A 25,546-nucleotide genomic window follows, 5' to 3' on the forward strand; every position below is an offset into this window, starting at 1 on the left:
CTGTGCCACCAAGCTCCTAAATTCCAAGCGTGATGCTATTTTCAAACTTAATTTAGTTTGGGGTTTTTGTTAAAAGGCTTTGTTCTCTGCATTCTCCTCAGTGCTCGCAAAAACTGTTCACGGTGTTTCTTTGTCTTCCTCAGCAGAAGTGCAACCCAGTGTCCCTGACACTGCTTCTGATTGAAAGGCTGGTTTACTTGGTTTTCTCCGCTTACAACTTGATGCATTTTAAAAGTTGAATCAGACAAGTTCTTCTTTGCAGTAGCTCCAGAAACTCCATATAGCTTCTTTTGCAAAGGGATGTCTGATTTCCCTCTGCTTGAGAAGTACAGAGTTCCCTGCTGAATGGGGACAAGAGAAGAAATGCCTTTTCTCTTTTTACATTTGATGGGGACTTAGCTTGCATGCACATCTTAGTCTTTAGGTGCATCTGGTAAAGACTCGTGTACAATACAGAGGGGTGTAAAGAAGAAACAAACACAGCCCTCACTTACGTGGACAGTGAGCTCCATAGCACCATAACTGTGAATCTTCTTGCACAGGTTTAAGTCCTTAAGCTGCATCCTGTTTAGAGAAAGCATTTCCAACATACTTCCAATAGGAAGATCACTTGCAAATAAGAGCCTTAACTCATGTGTATAGATTTTTTTTTTTCCTGTCCTTAATTTCTTTCCCACCAGCTTGTACACAATTCATGGAAACTGCAGATACTTTTTCCACAGCTCACTCTCTCATCTGAAACTTGTACATCTTACCAGAACTCTTTGTTTCTGTAACATGCTTTTTTGTGGTATTATGATGCCACCTCACAAATGTAATTATTCTGTTTGAAACCAGTGTTAAGTGTCATAACATAAATAAAACCATTGTTTTCATTACTGCCTTATGACACTTATACTAATCTAATGTTTGGCTTCTTGGAGCTCTTCAGAAGAAACTGGCAGCTAAAATTTGCAGGTATGTTCCTAGATAAATTCTTAAACCAATATTGTAATTTCCTCATGACTCTCATTTATTCTAACTTTGATGTAAATCGGTTTGTTCACACAGATTTGCTGGCTTGCCTAGACCTCAGGGTAGATCTGGTAACCTGAGGAATGAACTTAAAATAGCAGTACCACAGAAAAGGTTGCATTTTTCAATGTGTTTTTCTTTGTGTGTTGTAGGATTTAACCACAACTGCTCTGTCTCTTCATGGTCAACACTGAGTCATGACTCACTGGCATGGAATAGTGGAAAATGATTAACACCAGCTACTCCTTAGGAAGTAAAACTCTTCCTTAAAACAGAGATGGGCTCTTTTCAGTTGCATACTTCAGTTGAAAAGTGGATTTCACAACGTAAATGCATCCTCAGTGATACAAATATTAACATGCTGCTTTTCCTGAGTGGGTGGGTGTGACTTGAATCCCAAATCTAAATAGTATTAGTTTGGTTCTGACATTTCACCAGTCTTAGAAAAAAACCCTTACACCCTAAACCACAACTGACTGAACCAAAAAGTGTCCCTCTACTTCTGTGAAAGGACACCTTAACTGAGGGAGGGACAGTAAGGGTACAGCAGGCATTCAGGTTCTTGGAAAGAAGTTATGTGTTCCCCTCGTTCCATGCTGACTGTTTCTCCTTGTAACACTGAAAGGAAGTCGGGGAGAGAGAATGGGAAGAATATGAAAAAACGAAAGAGATTAAAAGAGGTGAAACTTTGTGCAGATGCTGGGGTGAGGGATGGTGAAAGCTGCAGGGGTAAGTGGGCTTGCTGGAAGCAGGTATGGCAGCTCCTCAAACTCCGGGAGGAGGCAAGAGCGAACATCATCTACGTGTGTCAGCTTCCCAGCACCTTGTGACTGGGACAGAGCCTGTGACGTGCGACTGCTTCATCTTTGACAAGTTTAACTTGGATAGTAACTTCTCTGTCGCTGCTTTTGAGAAGGAGTGGAGATGGCTGGTCTTCCATCCCAGTTTTACATCTGGGAACAATAAGTAGCACCTAACTGGTTAAAGATCTTTTCCTGTATTCTCCTAAACAATCATAAATCTACAATATTCTGCTGTCCTTCACTGCAAACTGGAGACTGCAACATGGTCCTGTTCACTCTGATTCACTCTACTTCAAAATATGATCTGCTCTAGTTCAAGAACTATTCTCGGACAAAGGTTCGGTAAGAAACCCAAGCACGCACATTTGACAGTCCTTGAAGAGAAAACCTGTGGTTTGCGTTTCTCCTTCAAAGACTCCTTTGAGTCTCCCCCACGAGTTACTTCCTCTATCTAGAAGTGAATCACACTGAAGAGGAGCTGGATCCTTCTTCCCCTGGTAGCACCCTTACCAGGGACACTGGCTGCCCTCGGGAGCCCGTGTGAGCCACCGTGTGTGCCCGGCAGCCCGCGCTGCTCTCCAGCTGCAGCGCCCGTCCTGCCGCCCCCGCGGGCGCTGCGCAGCCCGGTGCGGCCGACGGGCGGAGCCCGGCTGAGGGACGCGGGTCGCTCTCGACCGCGTGCAACAGCTCAGGGGCCCGGCCGGGCCTTCCCGCGCGTGTCTCACCCCCGAGAGCGAGATCCCCCCGTTTAATGAAGAGCTGTAATTTTCAAAAAAAAATCAAGCAGACACCGATAACCGGCTGAGGAGGGCCCGGCGCCACACGGCCCGCCCCACTCCCGGCAGCGTCACGGCGGCGACTGCCGGGCGGGCCGGGCTGTGGCCTCAGTGGTCCGGACAGCCGCGGCGATGGAGCTGCCGATTGGCGGGACGGCAGCGGCCGCCTGCACGTTGGCAGGCCCGGCTGTCACTCTGAGCACGCCGGGCGGGAGCAATCGCTGCGGTCCCGGCGGTTGGCTGCATCTTCCGAGCGGCCACGCCTATTGGGCGCTCTGCCTACTGAGCCATCCCCTCTCGCCTTGTGATTGGCCGGCGGCCCCGCCCTCGCGGGCGGTCGCTGCTGGCTGCCCGGGCCGTCAGTCGCGTCCGGGCGGGGCGGGCACAGGGCGCTCCGGCCACCGCCCCCGCCCCGAGCACCGCCCCCGCCCCGCCCCGCCCCGTCCCGCCCCACCCGCCCTGGCCCGGTCTCGCCTCGCCCCGAGTTCGCCGCGCCAGCACCTCCAGCAGCCGCAGCAGCGGAGGCAGCGGCTCGCCCCGCAACCATGAAGGTGACCGTGGACTTCGAGGAGTGCCTGAAGGACTCGCCGCGCTTCAGGTGCCGCCGAGAAGGGGCCGGGCTGGGGTCGTGCCGGGGGACAGGAAGCGGGGCCCGGTGTGTGCGGGGCGGGCCGAGCTGTGGGGCCCTGGGGGTGACAGGTGCTGGCTAGCTGTGGGCAGCCGGCCTTGAGTGGAGGGGCAGGCAGCGTCTGTGTGGGTCCTGCTGTGGTGTGGGGGCTCTGAGGAGGAAGGGGAGGGGGGATGTGGGAAGTGCAAGGAAAAGGGGCAGCATGTGTGGTACGTGGGACTGGGTGGGCAGCGTGCGGGGTCTGGGCTCCTGCGGAGGTAGCGCAGTATGCAGTGAGCGCTGCTGGGGTCACTCGCCTTAGAGGAGATGAGGCTGAATGGTGGCTGGCGGCTAATGCAGGGAACGCTTGTCGGCCGAAGCAATGTCAGCTGAGACTCAGGCTCAGGAGGGTGAGCTCTTTGGTGGTCTGTCTTCGGTTCTTCAGAGTTGTGCTCACACTTCAGTTCCCAGTGTCTCCTGCCTGCGTCTGTTGGTGGTCCATATTCGGTGTGGCCAGTCTTGGGGTGCCAGTAGAAAACAAGCTCAATATCGTCTTACTTCCTGTTGTCAGAGCAAGGCATGCACTCCTTTGTTTTTCCCCAGTCGAGTGACCAGTTGCCTATCATTATTGTAGGGTTACTTCTGCTCATGTCAGGCAACTTTACCTTCAATCTTTCCTTATGTTTTTACCCATTCTGTATATATCTTTGGCACCGTTGTAGCTAATAATTGTGCCTCTCTGTGGGATGTGTAGCTGGTCTGTGCCTACATACATCTACTTTCTGTGCCTGGTATTGCCCTGCTAGATGGTGGATATGCAGACAGCTCCATGACATGATGTGTCACTGCTGTGCCCCTCCTGTCCCATGCCGAGCCTGTATCTCAAGTGCCTATGGCTCTGTGGTGAGCTCTGAATGTTGAGGGAAATAATACTGCTCTTTCTCTGCTCTCGGGCTGTCTGTTCACGCCTCCTCTTTGTATCAGCTTTAGCAATCCTGTGGTTTCTGGGATGTAGAGGAAGTTGGAGAAGGAAGGTTGGTTGAATGGCTTACCCTTGGCAGAAGTTGGGGTTCCTGTTCTTCCCTCCTTTGCTCCTGCCTCTGCTGCCAGTTTGTCGCTGGCTGCTTCTCCCACAGTTTTTTTAGTGACTGTGACGTGTGTTGTTGGATCCTGCAATGAGCTGGGTGCCCTGGCAGAAGAGACTGGATGGTTCTCTGCCGGGTTAGTGAGTGTCTCAGCGTCTCAGTGGGTGTGAAACCTACTAAAGCTTATGTGGAGTAGAGAGAGGAAACTTCACTGCCAGAAGCAAGGCTAGAGGAAGGCAGCGGAGAGTGAGACCTCCCTTAAGGCAGCAGGGAACTTTTACATTGGCTTAGCTATTTCACGAAGCTTCCTCCTGAGCTGGACATGCTTGCCAGTGTATATACATTCTGAGAAACTGTATTTAGTGTTGGTTCATCCCATTTGGTGACAATGCAGTTGTAGATTGGCATAATTTAACCATAGAACTATACCAGTAGTTGCATTTTTAAAATTACTTATATCTGCTGAAGTACTAAATACACTTGAGGAAACAAGAAGTTGTGACTAAAATTTGTGAGCAGAAGTGTGCTACTGTTTCTTCAAGGTAAGTCATATCAGTTCATTTGAATTCACTTTGTAGCATTCTCTTTTGAGCAAGCTCCTCTTGCTTGATTCCTTTCCTTCAAGGAAAAGAAACTGGAGAAATCCCTTTGTTAGGGTCTTCTAGTACTTCATGGTCTTTTTCCCGGTCTGATACTACTACCTTTGAAGAAATTGCAGAAAACCTTGTGGTGTAATCACTTGATGACAGCAAAACATTCTTCCAAACTTTAACTGATAGGAAATGGTTAAAATTGCAAGGCAAAATTCCTGTAGTATTTCTTTAAAAGTTCATATCTTTCATTATTAGTCATCAATACTTGCTGTTATAATTTTGGTTATTTGTAGTGTTCTTATAAATTACCCAACCCAAACAGTAGAAACCTTCTGAAGGAAGGTTATTGCAGTGGTTTTATTGAGGGATGATAGAGATGCTAATGTAAAGCAAGGTCATGACAAAGTCCTATGTTCTTGCAGGGGGTAGTGTGAACATAAAGCAGCTTCTTGGTCTGTGTTCTTTGTAGCAAAGCTGAGCTGCAGCTTTCTCCTGACCTTGCTGAGCAGGAGGGTGTAGCCTCTATCCTTCCTGTCAGTATATCTGTCAGAGCTGTTAAATAAAACTGTTGGGAGGTATGTAGTGAATAGAAATGTCACAGGTTACTTTCTTATGGTTGTGGTGATAACTGGGAGGACATGGGTGAATCAGAGTTCCTGAGTCACTGAATCCCTGTTTTTGTGAGGAACCATTTAAGTCTTTCAGAACATGCTACTACAGGCAGCTTCAGCCACATGGCTTTCTTTCTTGCTTATCTTTTTCTCATGAAGTTCATATTGATATTTCTTGTCTTTGAGATTTAATTGGGCCCCAAATCACAGAACCTAGGATCTGTTTCCTTGCTTAAAGTGCTTTTGAAAGGGCCGTGGATTGGAGTTGTTGAGGTCCTGATATATGATTAGATAACAGTGACTGTAAAGGTTCATAGCAGAAGTATGATGAGTTATTTCATAGCAAGGCTGGTTGTTTTTTTCTCCCTCCAGTAGATGATAAAGAAATCTCTGAATTATAAAACCTGAAGTAATAATGGCTTGTTGCATCACTAGATTTGTAAACTTACAACATTCCAAATCAGTTTGGCATTGGGGACTTGATGTTTAGAAACTTAGATTTAGATTTTTAGATTCAGATTTTTTTAGATTTTTAAGGCAGTGGGAAGGGTTATGAGTTCAGGCACATTTCTGCAAATGTGTAGTCATGTTTTTTTTTCCTGCTTTGAAAATAATCTCGCTGAAATCACATGCTTTTCTGTCATGATCCACTCTCCTAAAACATGGACAGACCAAAGATCTAGCGAGGAAATGCGTTTGCAGTTCTTCTACAATGTGTCAATGACTTCCCATCAAATGAAGAAGTTGGCTGAGGAGGGGCCATGGAGCAGTCCTTGAACAGTAAGAACTGAGCTGTGCTGGCAAGTTCTGTGTATATAATCACACATTCCTGCAGTGGTTTTTGATATGCAAATAGCATTGTGAGATAATTATTTCTCCTTTAAACAATGAGAGTTTAAGTTTCAAGAGATTAATGTAGCAGGCTTCTACATTGCTGTTTCATTTTCATTTTTTCTTCTACCTATAGAATGTTTTTTCTCAATGAGGTAACACTGTAGCAACCACATGAATCACTGGAACTAAATTACTAGAAAGGAGAAGCAATTTTAAGTGATGTAGAAATACAGCTGCTCTAAGTAGCAGTTAACAATTTTGATAAACAACAAATAATAGAAAAAGCTAAATTCAATTGCTTGTAATCTGTGCAATTGTAGAACTCTCTTCAAAAACATTCAGGCTGATCCAGTCTTTAAAAATGTTTTAATAAAAAGCTCTGTGTTTTTGTGCTAATTTCTTTGTCCTTATCTGTCACTGTTGCTGAAGTTTAAATTTTTTTGCATTTAAATTTCTATTCATTTCCTGAGACCCCAGCTGCAGAACAGATGATGGGTGAATGAGGTAGATGAAAATATAAATGAAACTGTTGTCAATTGCCATTCTAAGTAAAAGTATTTGTGGGTAGTTTCTGGGTAGAACTGTGGTTATAGTGTATTCCCTTCAAGGGGGCTCATCTGAGGAGTCTTCCATTTTGATTGAGCTAAAGCACTGCTCTGGAGGGCAGGCCTGTGGTGTAAGGTTGGCTTGTCCAACTTTTCAAACTGTCCAGCTGGAGTTCCCTGCTATGTGCTGGCTTTCTTCTCCTGTGGCTTTGGCCCTGCTCTGTCTGTGTGGGGCCAGCTGAGGTGCACCTCATGCCTATCCAGGGAATGCAGGTTGAAGAGGTCACTTGTGCACTTTCTGGCTTTCCAGATTTACGATGTATTTTTTTCTCTCTTCTTTTGCACTGTGTAGCCAATGGTTTGTCACTAAGCATCTGTTTCCCAAATAATAGTAAATGTTTTGTCACTTAAACTACGAGTAATATAAAAAAGTGACTTATTTAACCTATTTGGAATATGTTGTGTTCAGTAGTCAGAGAAATTATCAAAAGTGCCTGGCCCATATACTTTGGTCTGCTTATTACCTCCTGGAGAAAATATAGAAATAGGAACATGAGGAGAGTTGTCCCTTCAGTGCTGAGTTCCAGTGGGAAGGGTGCTGGAGGGCAGCTGCTTCCCAACCTGCCGTGAGTGGCAGCAAACCCCTCCTGTTCAGCCTGGTTTTGTTTATAGCTCAGCCCACCTGCGTGGATGTGGCTCCACTGAAATCACCGAGGCCGCTCCTGCGGGTGAACTCAGCCGCATTTCAAGTGTGAAGAGGAATGAGACCAAGAACTCTGCATACAAAATCTGTTTGTTTTGCTCAGACTCACCTAGCTTTTTTAGAACAAATTTCCAACAAAATGTTTGGTCTGGGCTTTCTGCCCTTGGGACTGAAAAGCAAGTTTGTAACGTGCTTGGCAAGGGAGGATGGAAAGTATTGCAGAAGAATAGGAAAAAAGATACAATAAGTCAAAAGAAAAAGCTGCGAAGGCTTTACTTGTGAGTTTGCATTTAGCATTTTTCAGACTTACGTGGTGGTTAACATTTAGAATTTCCTGTATGAGACTTCAGACATGCAGTTTTTGTAGCTGAAGTGACGTGGAGGACAGTCATAGTGGGGTATCAGTATGTTACACATGTACAACATCCCTGTCCACGCTGCTGGGAGTCTGGTGGAGTTAAACTAATTCTAGATTTCTAATTCTGCGCTTTTGTGGAGATTGCAGTGACTGTCCTGTTCTACTCAGGCTCTAGTCAATGGCTGATTTATTTTTAAATATGAAACTATGCCTTTCAAATGTACATTAAGAAAATGACTGACCTAAAGAAAGGGAGATGTATTTGAACATAGTGTGCAATGTTAGAGAATTTTTTTCAAGGGAAATCAAGAATAAAGAAGGTTCATTGAAGATCACTTTCAACTACATCTCTGAAAAATCTCTTACATGGAAATATTTTAAAGCTGGAAAAACTTAGTAGGAAATTGCTAACAATCCTTCCTAATGGAGATTAGAGAAATGTGTCCTGAAATCAGGGATATCTTCATTTCATTAGTGCACCTAAATTTTTTAAATAATGAAAAAAGTTGGCTGGCACAGTTATGAATAACAAAGGATAGTGTTATTAATGGTGATTATTTTTCTTTATTGTTTGATTATGTTTTACATTAACAAGAGCGAATTTAAAAAAATCTTAACTATATCTGAAATTGCTAATAGGAACTTAAAATGTTAACTTCCTCAGTTTTGGTCTTTTTACATTTTTATCTGGAAATGTTTAAAAAAAACCCCAGAGTGAGAAGGGAGCTTATGGTGGAAGAAGTGACAAAATTTGCACGTTATCATAACATTGCTGTAGCACAGTGGCAGGATGGTTGCTGAAGAACTGATGTTAATTAAGCCTGTACAACTGATCTTTAATGAGTACTTGCAGAATTAGAAGGACAGCTTATTTATGTGTGTGTGCAATGGAACTGTAATTATACAAGTCCTTACAGTCTTTCAGGTTTTAAATATAGATTTGAAGAGGTTTGATTCTTTAGCCTGGAGTGTCTCATTTATGTTGGCTAAGCACATCTCATGTAATTACATTAAGAACCAAAGTTATGGAGATGGTAGTTTTATATTTTTTGTGAGAGGAGGAATAGCAGTGTTAAAATCTCTGGAAAACAGGGTCAGTAAATAGAATATTCATTGGGAAGGTGGCATCTATAAAATAGAAACCTGTGTCTTGGGCTAGATGGACTTTTAGCTGGCTCTATTTTTTCACTATATGTATCTGTGAAACTGTTGGTCTTTGAATAACAAATGTGCTGATTTCAGCAATGTTTGCAGCGTCCTGTGATCTTTTTTCAGGCTTAGCTTCTTGACAACCTTATATTCAGAACCACATTATTTAGTCAGCATTTTTCCTGTTCTTCGTGCAGTGAACAGTATGGCTTAAATTACTGCTAACTTTTTACTGGAGTAAATAATTCTAAAAATTTCCCAAAGCAAACTGTTCTTATAACCTGTTTTGGAAGAATAAAGAAAAGGAAAATGTCTCATTTCTATTTGCTACAGAAATTACTTTTTTACAGACAAGAACCCTTTGCCAAGTCTTGATTCAGGCCTTGCTGCCTGAATCAGTTTAGTATCTCAAGGTGAGGCAAATGCAGAAGTGTCATGTTTACATAGGCAGGAAATAGAAGAATAAATTCTGAGTAATTTAGTTACTTTTTTTTTGTGTCTCACTTGTACATGCAGAATTGATTTTAAGAACACATGTAGAAGTTTTAACTGTGTAAATGCATTTGTGATCTCTTTAATCACATACTGCTCTTTTGAGATTTAGATATTCCTGTGAGTTTAGGTAATGACTTAGGTGCTTTGCTTTTTGCTAGTGGTAGATTTGTAACAAAAGTAACAGCTAAATTTGCTGTCTGCAATGGAAGACGGTGGGGAGGACATGCAGATTATTGTGTGGACTGTAATGTTATTTTAATACATGCAGGAGTTTTCCATACTTCTGTGTGAGGCAATGTAAATCCTGGTTTTGTTGTCACTCTTTCACATGACTAAAATATTAGATTATGAACATGAGAAATAGTAGATATTTTCATTATGATCATAAAATGGACAATTTTAAGCAATCCAGTAGAGTCAAACATTGTTTTGCCTTCCTGATAATATTTTCAAGAGGATTTGTTATGTATGTGGCAGAATAAGGATTTTATGGTTCACATTTATTTCATTAATTTTAGAAGTAGCCAGGCCTCAGAACTAGACTAAATTAGTTGTGTTGTTGTGATACAATGCCTGTGTGAGGAGAAATCTAATTCATGATGTCATGTATACATTTTCAAATTGACAAGACACAATGGTAGACTAAGAAAATAATCTGTTGCAAAATAGTTCCTTCAAGATTCTTCTGTGAATAAGAGGAGATTTTGAACAGAGAAGATGCCTGTCAGAGGGTTGGTAAACTTACTAGTGTGGCATGAGTCTTTCTGCAAAGCAGGATTTGTTTTTGGTATTTTAAGGTATATATTTGATATTTTAAGAGTCTGCTGTATTTGGGCACAATACACTTGGATAATTTTTGTAGTTCACATTTCAGTGTTAATGGGTATTGAAATAGTTGTATTGTGTTTTTGGACAAGAATCTGATAGGTGCACATAAACTACCTTTTCATTTCATGAGTTTGTGATCTACCTTCAGCAACAGTTGTTAGAGGAAGACCTCTGCTTACAGTTTTGTCTTGATAAACATAAAACAGAGCTAATGAGAATTTGCTTTATATGATTTTGGAGTTTCTAAGTTGGATATAGTACAAAACAATTGGAGAAGTCATATATAGTGAAATGTATTCCATCTGCTAAAACTTTGAAAACCGTATTCTGTGGAAGACAGTTGCAGATTTCCATCTTTCTGTCTGCCAGATGTTAATTTAAGTAGGAGCACATGCATATCAAACACACATTTCTGTGATTTGAAATATTCTAGTCTTCAGTTTTTAGTGATCTTGTAGTTATTGTTAAAAATATGTATAACTTATATAATGCTGGAGATCGCATAACAGATTTTAGTGTACTGATATTTAAAATGGCATGTTGTAGATGGAAATTTGAATTCAATCCTTTGGAACAAAGGAAAAGTGTATTGTATTCAGAATTCTGGCCGTGAATCCCTTCTGCCTGTGAAAAAAGAGATGTGGAATATGACCTGGGAAATGGGGTTTGGGTTTCTGCTCTGTGGACTCTACCCAGGGAGGCACTGAGCCTCTTCTGTTCCTGTCCTGTGGTCTGAGCAGGGATCCCTGTCTGCTTGGCACGGAGGTGGTGGCTGGTGTGAGTCTGTGCTGGAAGTCCGGTCCCACCCTCTGATGCCTTCCTAGATTGCAGCTCTCCAGTGACTCCCTTACTGCTTAAGCTGCTGGTCCGTGGGAACTGATGGGTGTCTGAATGTTGGTAATTTTTGGCATAAAAAGATGTGCGGTTTGGAGGGTTTTGTTCTGAGTACTCTGTGTAAGTACTCAGACTCAGCATTTGACTGGATTCTTGTGATAAACTTCAATGTAAAGAGCATGTGGTGTTAAAGCAATGCTATTGGTTCCATGTAACATGATGTTGATATTATACTTTTGGTTTAAGACAACCCAAATAGGAACTAAGTGGGTGAAGAAGAAAAATAATGTAAGTGCAGCAGTATTGGGCCTTGTGATTTTAACTGGCATTAGCAAAAGGCACTGTAAAGACTCACGGGCCAGCTGGAAATGTAGCTAATATCTTGTCTTTCCTAGACTTGTATGATTCATGTAAGTTGGAGTTCCTGTCTATAGAAAGTGTTCAGTAAATAATGACCTAGGCCCCTTCTTTCTTAACTTCCTTAAACAGGAAAAGGAGAATGCATCTCATCTGCTGTGTACCATCCCTCCTCTTAAGCCAGATCTTAGGCTTAGGCTCCTTACAACTATTAATCTTCATTAAGATTTGATCCCAAGCGGCTCTTGATTTGTTTTAGCCATATGTGTCAGGATAAAGCGAACTGCACCCTGGAAATCACATGTTTCTCCTCTATAATTTCCAAAGGTGCTTTAGCTGACTATCTATCTGTGCATAGATACCAGTATGTGATCAGATAAGGCACACTGCAACAATAGAACAATTGCATTGGCTTTGCCAGACAGGGTTGCTATTAAGGTTAAAAGGTGTTCAAGATAACTGAGGAATGTGGTATTTCATTGAGGATGCAGCTTTTGGCTGAATTTGTGTGTTGCTTAGTTGGACTCTGTTTAAAAGACTACACACATTTGCACACCTTCTCTATGGGATTATTCGTCAAAAGAGTCTATGGGGTTATTCTTCAGAAGAATATCCAGTTTGTGGAGAATGATTTTTTAAAAGTATTAATTTAACTTCATTTCTTTTGTCAAATGTCTGATTTTGAAGAATGTATCTGCCTATTTATTTTATCCTACTTGATTTATCCCAAAAAGAATGATGAAAAATGATAAGGGGAAGCATTGAATGTGCCTACTATTACAAAATATCCACTGTATTGTAAACATCCATCTTGCAAGATTTTGTTTGAAAATATTTGCAGTTGATTTGGGATGAAAAACCTTTAACATAAAATAAGTAAACGATAATTTCTGTTTGGTTGAAAAACAGCTTACCTGCAGTTAGCTTTGATAGATGAATGAAATCCCAGGGTCTTTAAAAATCTCTTGATGACTAAAAGTAGTGGGAGAAAAGATACTAAATGTACCCAAAGAAGCTCCAGGGCTGTGGGTGTGCCACATGCATTTTGTAGTTTTTATGTTAGAAAGTTCCAAATGCCTTTTTTTGTTTTAATAGCTTATCATTATCATTTGAAAGGGATGAGGAGGAAAGGCCTTTCCAAATCTGCAAACAGTAAATTAAAAAAATTGAAGAAAACATGAATACACTAGCTTTCTCTATTGTCCTGCTCTAATGTTTATGCACTCTCTTGGTTTAAGATTGGATTCATTTGACTGGCTGTTTCAGTGCGAAGGCACAAAGGGCAAACAAACTTCTTTTTGCAGTATGTGGGAACAATAAAACTGCACAATAAAACTCTTAATTTATGTGTAAAATGACTTTAGGTTATTGAGTGTGAGATCCATATATGTATATTCACCTAATATCTAAATATAAAAAATTAGGTTCAGAATTTGTCTATTACAACAAAGCTGCAGCATTCTCTCTGACTGTCAAATAGAGCATTCTGGTTTTGTGAAAGTGTATTACTGAAATATTCAGCTTCTGATATGGACAAAAAGGGTAAATACTTGCTGAGGACTCAGTCTTCATAGCAAATCTGAAACTTCCCTCAGGTTTTGGTAAAGAAGATCCATGTGATATAACTGGAATTGTAGACAGCTAATGGTCCTCAGCTCTTTTGAAACGTGGTGAGCTCTGATTACAAAGGCTTTGCCAGCTTATGCTTGTTTGTACACAGCAGTGCTCCTCTAACTATGGTATAAAGTTTAAATTAGCAACTAAGGGAATTACAAAAAGAAAGGGACAGGTATTACCTAATTTTTCTGAAATCAAAGCAAACACGAGATTCACATTAAGATTATATTGTATCTTTTTGTTTAACTGCACAGTACTCAGACCTTTAGTTGCCTGTACTTCACACGAGATTTCCTATGTTGGTGGTTAAATGCTGCTGTATCAGTTCTGAGCATATTGAACCTGAGAATGCTGTGCTGGTGCCATGTAGTGATATTTACTCTTTCTGCATTGGCTGCAGCTGAGGTACGTAAGGGGTTGTCTTTCCAAATCAGGGATTAGTATCTTCACTGTTCTTCAGACTGCTATTACTTTCAGCTTTTATAAGCAAAGTTGACAGGACTCCTTAGCATTTGACTGCTAACTCTAGATCTTGAGGCTAACAGGGTATATTCGTTAGATGTCCTATCTTGTATCTTTTGCACTTGGTCCCTTGATGGTTATATTTATGCTTCCACTTCCTGACCTTACTACATACTTGAGTTTTCAAATGTTGAAATCCTTCATTCCATCTGCTGCTTCAAGATCCTGGGTAGTTGTTGAGATTTAAAAGATTAAAGCAGCTCTGTGATGTTGGCAGATTTTCAGCAGCAAGGCTTCTGTGCAACACCATCAGTTCCTTGAGCTCCTTTCTGTAGCCTTTTCTTTTTGTTGCAAGATCTCGATACTGTAGTCCTACTTCCTTATCTGATAGTAAGTCCTCCTACAAAGCTTTTGGATATTGAATAGCTAGTCAAGAGTTGTGCAGGACACGTATTGTGATGTGTTGCATTCTTATCAGCTTGCAGCGTAATCAGCTTCTTTTCTGTGAAGTTTTCATGGTCACCATTTGTGTCCTCATCTTGTTAACAGCTGTCTTCTGATGAACAAAACACTGAAGTTGAAAGACGAAGAAAATCCTGCTTCTCAGACTCTTTGTGGAGGAAACAGGTTGCTGATTTCCTGCTTAGGCTTACTGTCAGGCTCTCCTGGGGTAGAAAAAGTTTAGGAGAAAAATATTAGGCAAAATCATTAGGAAATAGCACCTTTAGGCATTTCTGGCAATTTACTGCAAAAGAGTAGTGAGAGAAAAGGTTTAAAAATTTAGGTCCAACAGGTAGCACAGAAGTCCTTATAGACTGGGTGATATAGACTGTTAAATGCTAGTGCAAGTTTAGTGGTAATGAGTTTGGCTTCCAGACATGTGTGTTAAGGGCAATAGAACTTGTTGCTTTTTGAAGACTGATTTGTTTGTAATGTTCATTATCTTTGAGCTGTGTGTATTCTAACAGTAAAGAACAAATTAAGTGAAGTGTACATCTTAAAAGGATTTGTCCTATTAGTTGTATCAGACCATATGAATTATTGACAAGAAACTAAACCTTGTAGGTGCAGACAACTTTAAGTGATACTTACAAGCATACCATTGCTTTAATAATTTTACGAATTCAGTAAATATCCTAGCTTTATTTCATTTGATTATTTTCTAAGAGAAATCTGACTTGAGAGGAGTGGAGGAATGGTCCTTTTAATATTGAGGACTTGATTCCTGTTTCTCCAGGGAAATTTGAAATGCAGATAGTTCTTGCTATGTACCTGAAAACTTGGCTTATTCATCGACATAATGTTTTTCAGTTCAGGAAATGTATTTCTGTATTTCAATCCCCAAGCTCATAGAAAATTTCTAGGATTTCAGGGTGAGGGTTCAGCTTTGTGATTAAAAGCCCTACTGTTCATGTAGGGCACATAGAAGTTTTTCTAAGCTGTTGATAAAATGTGTGGCAATGACTGAAGAATTAATAATGTAAGGAGTACCAGCATGAATGAGGAATTTTATCTTAGCATGTCAGGGAGAGTTCATCATCTGTTCCTCAGTATGGAGGGGCTCTGTGCCAGCAGGGGAAAAAACTCTGAAGTGCCAAACCCAGGATTTCAATGGGCTCTATGACAGGCTGCAACAGTGTTCTTTCTTCAGACCATATTAATGGCTATGACACATCTCATAAGTTGTAAAGCTCTTCTTATATCTATCCATGCTGTTATCCAAAGTTATTAGGCCTTATTGTTCCATGTATGCCTTCTTTGTCCCTCAATATGTCTTGTTTCTTTTTTAGTCTCTGGTCGTCTGGTGCTGTAACACATGTACCAGCTGTATTCCTTCTTGGCATGCTGGTTAGCTTGCCTCTGGACACCTTTGCATATCTCAGTATTTATGAAGGAAATCAAATAAAGTACGCAGTGACTGGAGGGAACCCTGAGAAGCTGGAGGGTGTAGGTCTGCCATCCAGCAGGACCTCAGCAAGGTAGGGGAAAGCACAGGTAGAAAGTTCCTGAAGTTTAACCCAGACAAATGTGAAGACTTCCTCTGAGGAGTAACAACTTTGTGCAGCTGTGCTGGTGGACAGGGACCTTTGCAACCTGGTGACCAGCAAATGGCCCTTACTGAGCAGTGAAAAGTGGCAGTGTCCAGTGGCATTAGTCACAGTGGTGTGTGGGTTCCCCTGGCCTGAGGCTGCCCTCAGCAGTCTGTCTGTCCTCTTCCTGAGCTCTGTGAGTAGTTACTTTGCATCTGAAAGATGATCCCAAGGTGCAACTGCTGTGGGAGGAAAGGGAGGTGGAGGCAGAGGAAGACACAAACCAGACCAAACAGGTGAGCAAGTACAATATCTTCTGTGGTACACCTGCATTTTAATTTGCCTTTGCATCAGACTACAGGTCATAATCTATCCTCTGATTAATGTCTGCTGGCCTTTGCTGTCTGCCACCTGATAGGCTCTGGCATAGAGGAGACATTCCTGTAAGTTATCAGGTTCATATTCTTATCTTGCACTTATGTATCTCATTTTCAGGTTTTCACACTCAGTAGTACTTGTTTTTTTTTCAAGCTGTCTTTAAGGTGTAGTGGATGTTGGCTGAAAGCATGTCATCTCTGGTGAATCTAAGCTGTGCATTAAGGAGCTGTCCTGCATAGAATATGTGCAAGTAAGAGCTGTGTCTTTCTAAGATTTGAGGACAAGACTTTAGCAGTAATGTCATTGAAACTGCAGTGGTAAAATCCATTATTTCCATTTCATGAGTCCAAATATATGAATGTATTCAAAAGCCCCAGAATGAATAGCCATTGATTTTTTTATTGACTTGTTCATGCTCTTTGAAAGTATGTTTAAGAAATTAATTGAAACTTTTCTCAATTAAAAGAAAAAAAAAAAAAAAATAAACACACACTATTGGAAAATACTTTATTATTGGGCTTTTATAATTCTGAATGTTTTTTATAGTGAGGTATTATTTCTAGAATTAAAAATTATTAGTTAGTTGCCCATAGCATTTCTGACCTGTCTAGTTTGTTGTTTTCCAGCATCTGATTTGGAGTGACTACTGATTCCAGCCTTCTCATTTTCAGGAGCACAATCTGAAAACACAAGCTAGAATATGATGAATGAATGAGCAAATGACTAAAGGCAGGGTGTGGCTTCAATGGCAATTAGATTTCGTTTGAAGAGGAGCTGACTTTAAAAGCACTGGTGATCACCACTCTTCAGTGAGAGCAAACAGGCCCTGCAGACCCCTGTCCATGGCCACAGCGTGTGTGGTGTTCTGGTCAGCAGTGTGTAGTGGATTACTCCAGGATAAATTGTTTCCTTAGCTGGTGTCTGCAGCTTCTGGTCTGAGTGACACATTCTTTTTTTAGAGGAGAGTTTATCCATCATCATTCTGATTCCTGGGACTCTCAAAATACCTTAACCTGGAAGAAAGTCTTTCACTGGTCAAAGGGGGTGCCGTGATGGACGTCAGAATTCAACTGTCCTTTGTGTATGCTGGGCTGGGTAACTGGTGACATTATCCTTGTTTTAAAAGGCTGCAGTGTCAGGTCTTGAGTTTTCTTCCATCGTCTCTGGTATTCCTTCTTCACTGCAGCTGTGCAGGAAGCTGTATCTAGCAAACTGAACTGTGTTACAGGGGGGTGGTAGAGGAGAGAAGTCATGACGAAGGAAAGAAACACATTCCTGAGAGTCCTTACTACAGGGCATGAAGAGTATGGGAGATGGCTCATTTATGAAAGTTGTCCTCCACCCTTAAGCAGCTGTTCTGGTTTTGTGCATTGCCATGCAGTATTTGAACATCTGGGGAAGCCACAGATGTTTGACTCATGCACTGGACCTGATCTGATCCGTATTCCTAATGCTGGAGCCTTCTGGCTGAGATCTCTGTGACGCAAACCTTGCTCTCAGCTCCCACTTCAGTAAAGAGCAACAGTTTTGTTACATGTCAGGCCTGGCACTTTGTCCTCAGCTGTTTCACCACCACTTCCTGTGTTTATAGCTGGACAGCGGGTCTTGGCTGTGGACATGACATTTACTCAGAATTATGACAGTTTTTTGTGACTTTATGCCTGATACAGATGTTTCAGAGAGAAATGCATCTTTATATTCTGTGGCTTCACATATATATCTATGGCTTATTAAGAAAAATAAGGATAGCATTAACATAGCACGGCTTAGATCAGCTGTTTTTCATGTATTGCTAGCCCAGGATGAAAACATAAAGACAATTTTTGTGACTAGGTGGTACGTAATTGGATGTATATATCTATATTCTGTTTTTCGGCTTGTAATCCAGTGTTGGATGAATACCTGTAAATATGTTTGCATGATAATACTTTCTCATAGTTTTTATGTGATGGAAACAGTGAAAGTAGTCATTCCTATGCAAAGAAACATAGAATTAAAGTGGGGTTTAGCTGGAACTCAGCAGCTGTTTGATCGATATTCAGCTGTAGGGCCCAGATGTGCCGTCCCTTCATCACATGGCAGTGGTGGGAAATAGCCCAGAGAAGCAGCCTGGTGCCTCAGGAGCCTGTGGCATTTCAAAGATCAGCAATGAGTTGGGTGGTAGTGGGGTGTATCTCTCCTTTCCCCTATGATACTTCTATTTCCTTTGCTTTATACTTCTTTTTGCTTGACCTACCCTTCATTGTTTCAGTTTTCTGATGTTCTGCTGTTACTTCTTCCAGTTGAGCTTATTCTGCCTTAAAATTTGCTTTTTGGAATGGAGGTTTAATTACTGAACAGATGTGTTGTCTTCATTTTGCCTGCTCTAACTGCCTTAATCTCAGCTCTTCATTTTGAATCTTAGACTTCTAGCTCATTAAGTCCTGTGGAGTTAGAACTCTTTGTTAGTTAAAGACACTAAAAAAATAATACTCTTATCAGATCTTGCTGCAGTTTTGTAAACAAGCTACTTAATTGTGCTTTTATGTTAATGCCAGAGAAACAAATAAAAATGTGTTGCCCTGTGATTATAAACAAATGAATACAAAATTGCAGTCTAAATATTGAGATGCTTTTCCTTCCTTTGGGTTTTGTTTTTTTTTTAAAAATTCTCTTTAATGCTTTCCGAAACAAGATTAACTAGAGACTTAAATGGAAATGAATCAGTTATGGAAGAAAATAAAGAAAGTAAAAGGGAGAAATTGATGTTGCCTGAAATCCTTCATGGTCTGAAGCTAGCGAAGAGGGAGAAGCCAAAATGTAGCTGCAGGGATTGCTTGGATATAAAACTTAGGACACAACAGTGGGAATGCATTGAGGTACAAGAACTGGAATACGACTATATGTAGTGAAGTCTTCAAAAGCTGGGGGTGTCATGCTCAGTGTTTGAGATCTGTAAGCAATTTGCAGCATTTTTCAGAACTGTTCTTGGAAAAAAACTGCTTTTCCTGAACTTGGGGCTCTCATCCAGTCTTTTTTTTTTTTTTTTTTTATGTTCTTGGCTTGTACTCATGTGAACTAGAATGGAATTAGCAAGAGACAGTAAAGCTGTGGTTGTGTCTCTCCTCAGTGGTATAAAGTTGGCTTAAGAAATTGCTGCTCCAAATCATTCTTCCCTGCCTGTATAACTTTTTCCAGGAAGAGCTGGGTTTTTTCATGGGACTGAAATGTGAAATGTCTGATCCAATTTTTCAAAGAGCATGGAAGAAAACTTCCTAATACTTTTTTTTTTTTCCCCAAGGCATCTTACTACTGGTAAACAGGGTAGCTCCATGAATGGTTTTGCTGGAATGACTGAAAGAGTGGGCACCCTGTGATGGCAGCAAGGGCACTCCTTGCCAGAAATGAGTCCATTCAGCTCTCAAGGCAGTAGCCTGACTAAGCAGCAGTGTTCATGGACTCTGAGCAAAGTGTCATCCATCCTCAGTCTTCTGTTTTTTCAGGTAGCGATAAGGAAGGAGGTGTCCAAAGAGACATGAGCTTTCAAGCAAAAAAAACCCACAAGCTGTGTTTTAGCAATGGTCCATGAAAGCAGCTTTTACTGGCAAGTTAAATTTGACTGGCTTGGAAGATTTGACCAGTCTAGATTAGAGGTAAATGATCTAATGAAGTGTGCCATCTGAACACCCTGCAGGTTAATTGACACATGGCAAGTGCTGTATTTTTTCCTAATCTCATTGCAAGGTTATTCATGAAATAGCTGCACCATTTGCAGGTTTGAGCCAGAAGGTCACCAAAAGAATTAAGAAAATTCCCACTGAGTTTCAGTTCTTTCCTTTGTTGTTAGCTTCAAACATATAGACTATTGTCTATACAAGAACAGAAGAAACCTATTTTGATGTGACGGGTATTAGGATTGATAAAATTTGATCTGAAATCTTTTATCAATAGACCGTGTTTTAGCAGTGATATAGTTTTTTTTCTTTTTACCATCCAATCTCCTGCAATTTTTGTAGTTCTTTGAAATCTATGCTTTTTTATAGCTGAAATTCAAGTAAAACTGTGATGGCAGTAAATGAGTTAAATGAGTGTGTGTTTGCCCCTTCTCCCCAGACTCAGAGTATTTTTGTGTAAAATTTTAAAGAAAAACCTCTTTTATGCATGCAGGGCAGCTTTAGAAGAGGTAGAAGGAGATGTGACAGAGCTGGAACTGAAACTTGACAAGGTAAGCTTTTAATTCAACAATGTTTGGTCTTAAAACGTGTGTTTCAGTTTTAAGGTTGACAGCTGGGAAGTGTCAGTGGCCAACCAAGCCCCCTGCTCTGTAGAGGAAAGGATCCAGGTCAAGCTCATGGCTGTGCCTTGGAGGCTGAGCTGGATCAGAGCAGTGCTGAGCAGCTGAACTTGCGGCATGAGCTCACTCCTTGCCCCAGCTGAGGCTGAGCTTGTGCAATTCCCTCCTGGCCTGGCCCCTCACTGCGCTCCTGTGACTCAGCCCATGGGGCAGCTGCTGCAAACTTGTTCAGCTTTCACGTGAGATAAAAGCCGGGGCTTGGTCAGTGCTGCACCAAGAGCCTGTTTTACCACAATGGCAAGGAGCTGAGTCAACATAAAAATTACTGGATAACTACGACAGGAAGGATGCTTGGATGGTTTCTTTGCCCCAACATAGGATCAAGTACTTCTGTGTTGCTTTTCATGAAAATTTATTTATCATCCTTGAAAAATCCTTCAGAGATGAAGGTTCAATTTTCTGGTTCTAGTCTCAGCTTGACTTAGGGTCAGGGAAGTCAATCATAATGTGCCCCTTCTCAAAAGAGCATCTTGGCAATTGCAGTAACCACTCTTTCCTACATTAATGGCTTAGAGCATAAATGGTTCAAGAAGCGGGAAAACATCCATCACAAAATACTGAGGACCTTCCTATCAGACTGCAGTACCATGAGGGCTGAGGTGCTGACTGAAGCAGTGAGTGGTAGGGATGGAAAGCGGTCAGAGATTAATCTGTTTGTGAGTGAAAACATAATTGATTTCACCTCCTGAGATGTAACCATGACTCTTCAGCTGTGCTTTGTGCAACAGAGCCTTTTGCTTTCCTGTGCCTGTACTCTGAGTGTCTCAGGATGAAACAACCGGTGTTGTTTTTGTTTGTGGTGTTTTTCCTCAGAAACCACTATAATGTCCTCATTTGATTGGGTTCTAACCAGTTTTTAGTTGATCTACTCTTTGCCCCTGTAAAACTCTCTTGAAATATGTGTAACATCTCAGTTAACAATAAATCAAGTAAAAAATAATTAAAAAAAATATATAGAGTGGTAACTTTCCCAGTAGCATATCTGTTGACCTAGAGTAGTATTCTTATAGCTGTCACTATACAGTAGAAAGCTTCTAATAGAATTTGAGGGTGAGAATTTAACTTTTGAAAATTTTATTTCATAGCCTTAACTAAGCTCAGTAAGCTCAGTGTGTTCATATTTATATGATGGTATAAAAACCAAACAAAAATAAGCCTTCCTCTTTCTCTCTCTTTTTATACTCATTTTAGCTGGTGAAGCTTTGTATTGCAATGATTGATACTGGGAAAGCATTTTGTACAGCCAACAAGCAGTTCATGAATGGAATTCGAGACCTTGCACAATATTCCTGTAAAGATACATTGGTTGAGGTAAGTTCTTTGAGGTGAAAATGGAGGGAGAGAAACATATCTTTAAAATGGTACAACATAACAGTTGGCAAGAGAAGTAGTTGAAGTTTATAGTATTTGCCTTTTTGCTCCTTTTTCTTTGATATCTTTCTTAGAGTGAGGGTTTTTCTGAATGTGGTGCCCTGCAGGTGTCTGTGCTGTTTAGTTTCAACAGTAACACAGGTCTGACAGATTTCAGAAAATGTGTTAGATTAGTGTACACATTGGTGATTGCAACATGTTAACCGCTTTTTGTAAGAGTATTAAACATGAAAAATATTCATTAGCGTGATATTAAATAGTGTAAATTAATGTTTTAGATTATGTGAGCTTCCCATATCTTTAGTCAATTTGAATTTTTCCTGCTTTCCCTCAGTTTGGTACTTTATATAAAGGTAGGTAGAAATAACATTTTTGTTGCTTGTATCTTTAATGATTTGTTTGATATTACAGCTGTGTTCTCCTTCTAGCCTAATGGTTATAGTCTCATAATTGAGCTGTAAGGAAAATGAATTTCCAAGTTCTTTACTAAAAAGCTATAAACCTCTGAATTGTTGTTTTGTGCTGTGTGTTTAGTAGGCTTAACTTAAACCACTTATATTTTATCTTTACAGACCAGTTTGATGAAGTTCTCTGACACCTTACAGGAAATGATCAATTATCATAATGTGAGTATTTCTAGCTGCAGCATGGCACTGATAGCTCACCTCCAGTTATATTTGATAATTGATTAATGGTAAAGCCTTTCTTGTTGATAGTGTTTGCAAAGTAATGGTTTAAATGGTGGTAAATAACTCTTGTTTTATACTTGTAGATATTTTATTAATATTTTGTTTACAAAGTATTTATAAATATCCCCTTTTCTACAGATTTCCATCTTGGTTTATTTTTTTATTTTGAATTTGTAATATTAGGTGCTCTAAGACAGTAAATACTGAATAGTTTCATCTTTTTGAATAAAACTGATGGTAACAGTTATAGACTTAGACCTTTGTTGGTCTGAAATAATGATTGTCCTTTATAATACACAAAATGAACCTCTGATTTGCATATAGTTTTCTTTTTGGAAGGATAGCAAATTTAGACAAGTGTGGAGAAAGGAGAAAATGCTAGAATTTAAGACTAACCAGAAACTTCAGTTTTCCCTGGGTTGAAAACTAATTTGTTGGCTTTTCCTCTAAAGCATTTGGTCTTGCATTCTGAAAGGCAAAAGGATGTTTTTTTCTTCTGTTTTCTTCCTCTTTCACTGGCCCAACTGCTCTTCATTAATTTCCCAGCAAATTGCTGGAAGCAAACTGGAGTGTCTCCAAAGTGCTGAAAATACGCAGGGCACTTAAAATGTGGGTTTTTCATACCACTGTGATTTTAAAATTGACAAGTTATAGAGAATGCATTGGAAGTTTGTTAGCTTTAACTTAGCTTTCTAAAAATGTCTGATTAGGCTTTTTGTTTCAAAATGCATGCTTTTAGAGTGGAAGGGAGGGAAGCAAAGCAGGTTAATAGCATTGTGTTTGATTTTCTTTTCATTATACAAAGTGTATGTATCTGCACCTACTCTAATGAAAACTGTAAAGGGGGTAAGTGAACAGTGGTTCTTGGGTTGTAGAGAAAAGGGAGTGCAAAGGTTGAAAGCAGCAGTACTGGAGCAGGTATAAGTTTCATGTCAATGATTTCTGCAGATTAGATGGAGCAGATAAACCCAGGCTGTCCCTCTTCATTACACATGTTGCTGCTGGTTACCCTCTTAACCATGTCTTTTATCTATGGTTTGCTCTTTTGGACACCTCTGACATAGGTGCTGTATTATTGCTGCTGTTATTCTGTATGGTCCAGCTTGCACTTCTTTGGTAAAATTTGGCATAGCACAACTCTCCCTTTTAGTCAGTTTGAAGGCAGAAAGCGAACAACAGTCCATATTAAAGATTTCTTTTCAGATCTAAGTAGGACCTATCTGAGTTCTGTTCTGCTTTTTTTCCCCCACCATGCCCTTGCCGTGCTCAGGCATAGTGAGAATAAAGTGGCTTTTCCCAAAGGCACAGACATCAGGAGTGAGGCACAATTGCTTTGCCAGACATGTTGTGGTCCTGCATGGCTTTTTGTAAATATGCTTAGTTCAACAGGGCTTCCTGGCTCAGAGTGACAGGTCTGTTGCTGACCAAGGTGACAGAGCCATCAAGAGGGAGAAGCTAGAGAAAGAGGAAAGAAAGGATGGAAGGGGTAGGAGATGCTCCCACTGAGTTCTGGATGACTGTCAGTTTTTTTCAAGTGAGGCTTTGCTACAAATAAGGCCAGGGACCAGACTAATGCAGCATCTTCAGTGAGTCAGCAGTGGGGGAGTAGCTGTCACAGCTTATGGCAAATACCAGCTTTCTTAGACTTGGAGTATATGAAAGGTAGTTATGTTGACAAGGCTGTAAATCTAATCAGATCATGGTCTGGGCACTTCTTTCTGTTCTTTTAGGGGAAATTATGTCTGTGTATATTTCTGCCCAGCACATTTTTTCTCCATTACTGTAAGAAGAATGCAAGGCTCATATTTCTGGGGGTCCTCTAATCATTTGAGTTCTCATCTGGTTTTATCTTTTGGTATCGATCTTGATTGGTACACTGCCCAGGCACTGGCAAGCTTAAATGTCAGCAGTGGGAGTAGTTCCAGTGTGACTTCTAGTTTTTCAAGAAGTTCTTTATTCTAGTTGTCTGCTTTTCTGGTTTCCCAAAGTGGGAATACAAACAAGTTCTTCCATGCATTACTGGTAGATACAATTCTGTTGGAAGGGGCCTCAGGAGGTGTGGATAGTTTGATTGCCTGCCTAAATCAGGGTCAGATATTGAGGTTGGATCAGGTTGCTTTGGTCTTGAAAACCTCCAAGCATGGAGACTGGATGCAAGGTACAGCACCACTGCTAATGAGTGGCTTAAACTCAGTCATGTGTCCCTTCAGTGTTTCTAGAAAAGCAAGATGAGCTGGTAAAGGTTTTCCTGTCAGTACTTGGCATTACATAGCTTCTCATTTCCAAATCATAATAAAGAATCTAAGACTGAGAATATTTTAAAGAAAACATTTTTTGACCTTAAACTGAGGTTTTGACTTGCTTTTTCAAGAAAATAATTTAATATTTCAAGATCTTTTTAATGAGAGATTCTGTTCAACTGGGTCAACTTTATTTTTGTGATGCTGCCTTGTGTATTTCTGTTTCATAGAATGGAAGGTGTAGAGGGGTTGGAAATTAAGGCAACATTTCTTGTCAGCACAATAAGAAGTGACAAAAGGATTTTCCCAGTAGCCACTGACCTGTTCTGTTCCATGCTAAAACTCAGAGGGTGGATGTGAAGTTGAAGGAATGTGTGTTTTATTTTTCCAGTTAGAATTTTTTGGGTCATAAGAAAACATAAAAGTTGTCTCACATCCAGGTGTGCTTTGGCCTTAAAACCTTAACAAATACCTTACACTTTACAATTAAAATGAGTAGATTGTATTTTTAGCGCCCACCAGCCCTACCAAATCATAAGAAATTTTGGAAGCATTGCTTAGATCACTTATTCTTAAAAAGAATCAGCCATTCCTTTTAGTAGTCCAACAGTGGTGATTCTTCACAAACATTTCACGTAGAGATGGTACTAAAAACTCATGTATGTTACATTTTCAGCATTAGTTTCAATCCATGGTTTTGGGGTTTTTGCCAGAAGTTAAGAGCAGTTCTTTCTATGGTTTCATTTGTCTTTTAATTGTTAATAAATTGTCAAAGTTGTTTCTTCAGGAATATTACTGTACAATTAACATAAACTTCTATGAAACTAGGCATGT

General features: G+C 40.5%; 1 protein-coding gene across 5 annotated transcripts in view; it reads left to right on the forward strand.

Annotated features, from left to right (window-relative positions):
• Positions 1–3,054: 3,054 nt before the first annotated feature.
• The window catches only part of ACAP2 (ArfGAP with coiled-coil, ankyrin repeat and PH domains 2), a 59,534-nt gene continuing 37,042 nt past the window's right edge, over positions 3,055–25,546 (forward strand). For 4 of the 5 annotated variants that reach the window (XM_088061057.1, XM_014256135.2, XM_088061058.1 and 1 more), the window contains exons 1-4: positions 3,055–3,191; positions 20,226–20,283; positions 21,604–21,723; positions 22,356–22,409. In XM_088061057.1, coding sequence (XP_087917183.1) covers positions 3,139–3,191; positions 20,226–20,283; positions 21,604–21,723; positions 22,356–22,409 — 285 coding nt within the window. In that variant the 5' untranslated portion in view covers positions 3,055–3,138. Of the gene's footprint in view, positions 3,192–19,561; positions 19,712–20,225; positions 20,284–21,603; positions 21,724–22,355; positions 22,410–25,546 lie in introns of all 5 variants that reach the window. The other variant, XM_088061055.1, reaches the window with a different exon arrangement.

The sequence above is a fragment of the Pseudopodoces humilis genome, chromosome 11 (genome assembly GCF_049639895.1).
Source record: "Pseudopodoces humilis isolate 2021_Gansu_Grassland_sample_001 chromosome 11, ASM4963989v1, whole genome shotgun sequence".
NCBI classification, from domain to species: Eukaryota; Metazoa; Chordata; class Aves; order Passeriformes; family Paridae; genus Pseudopodoces; species Pseudopodoces humilis.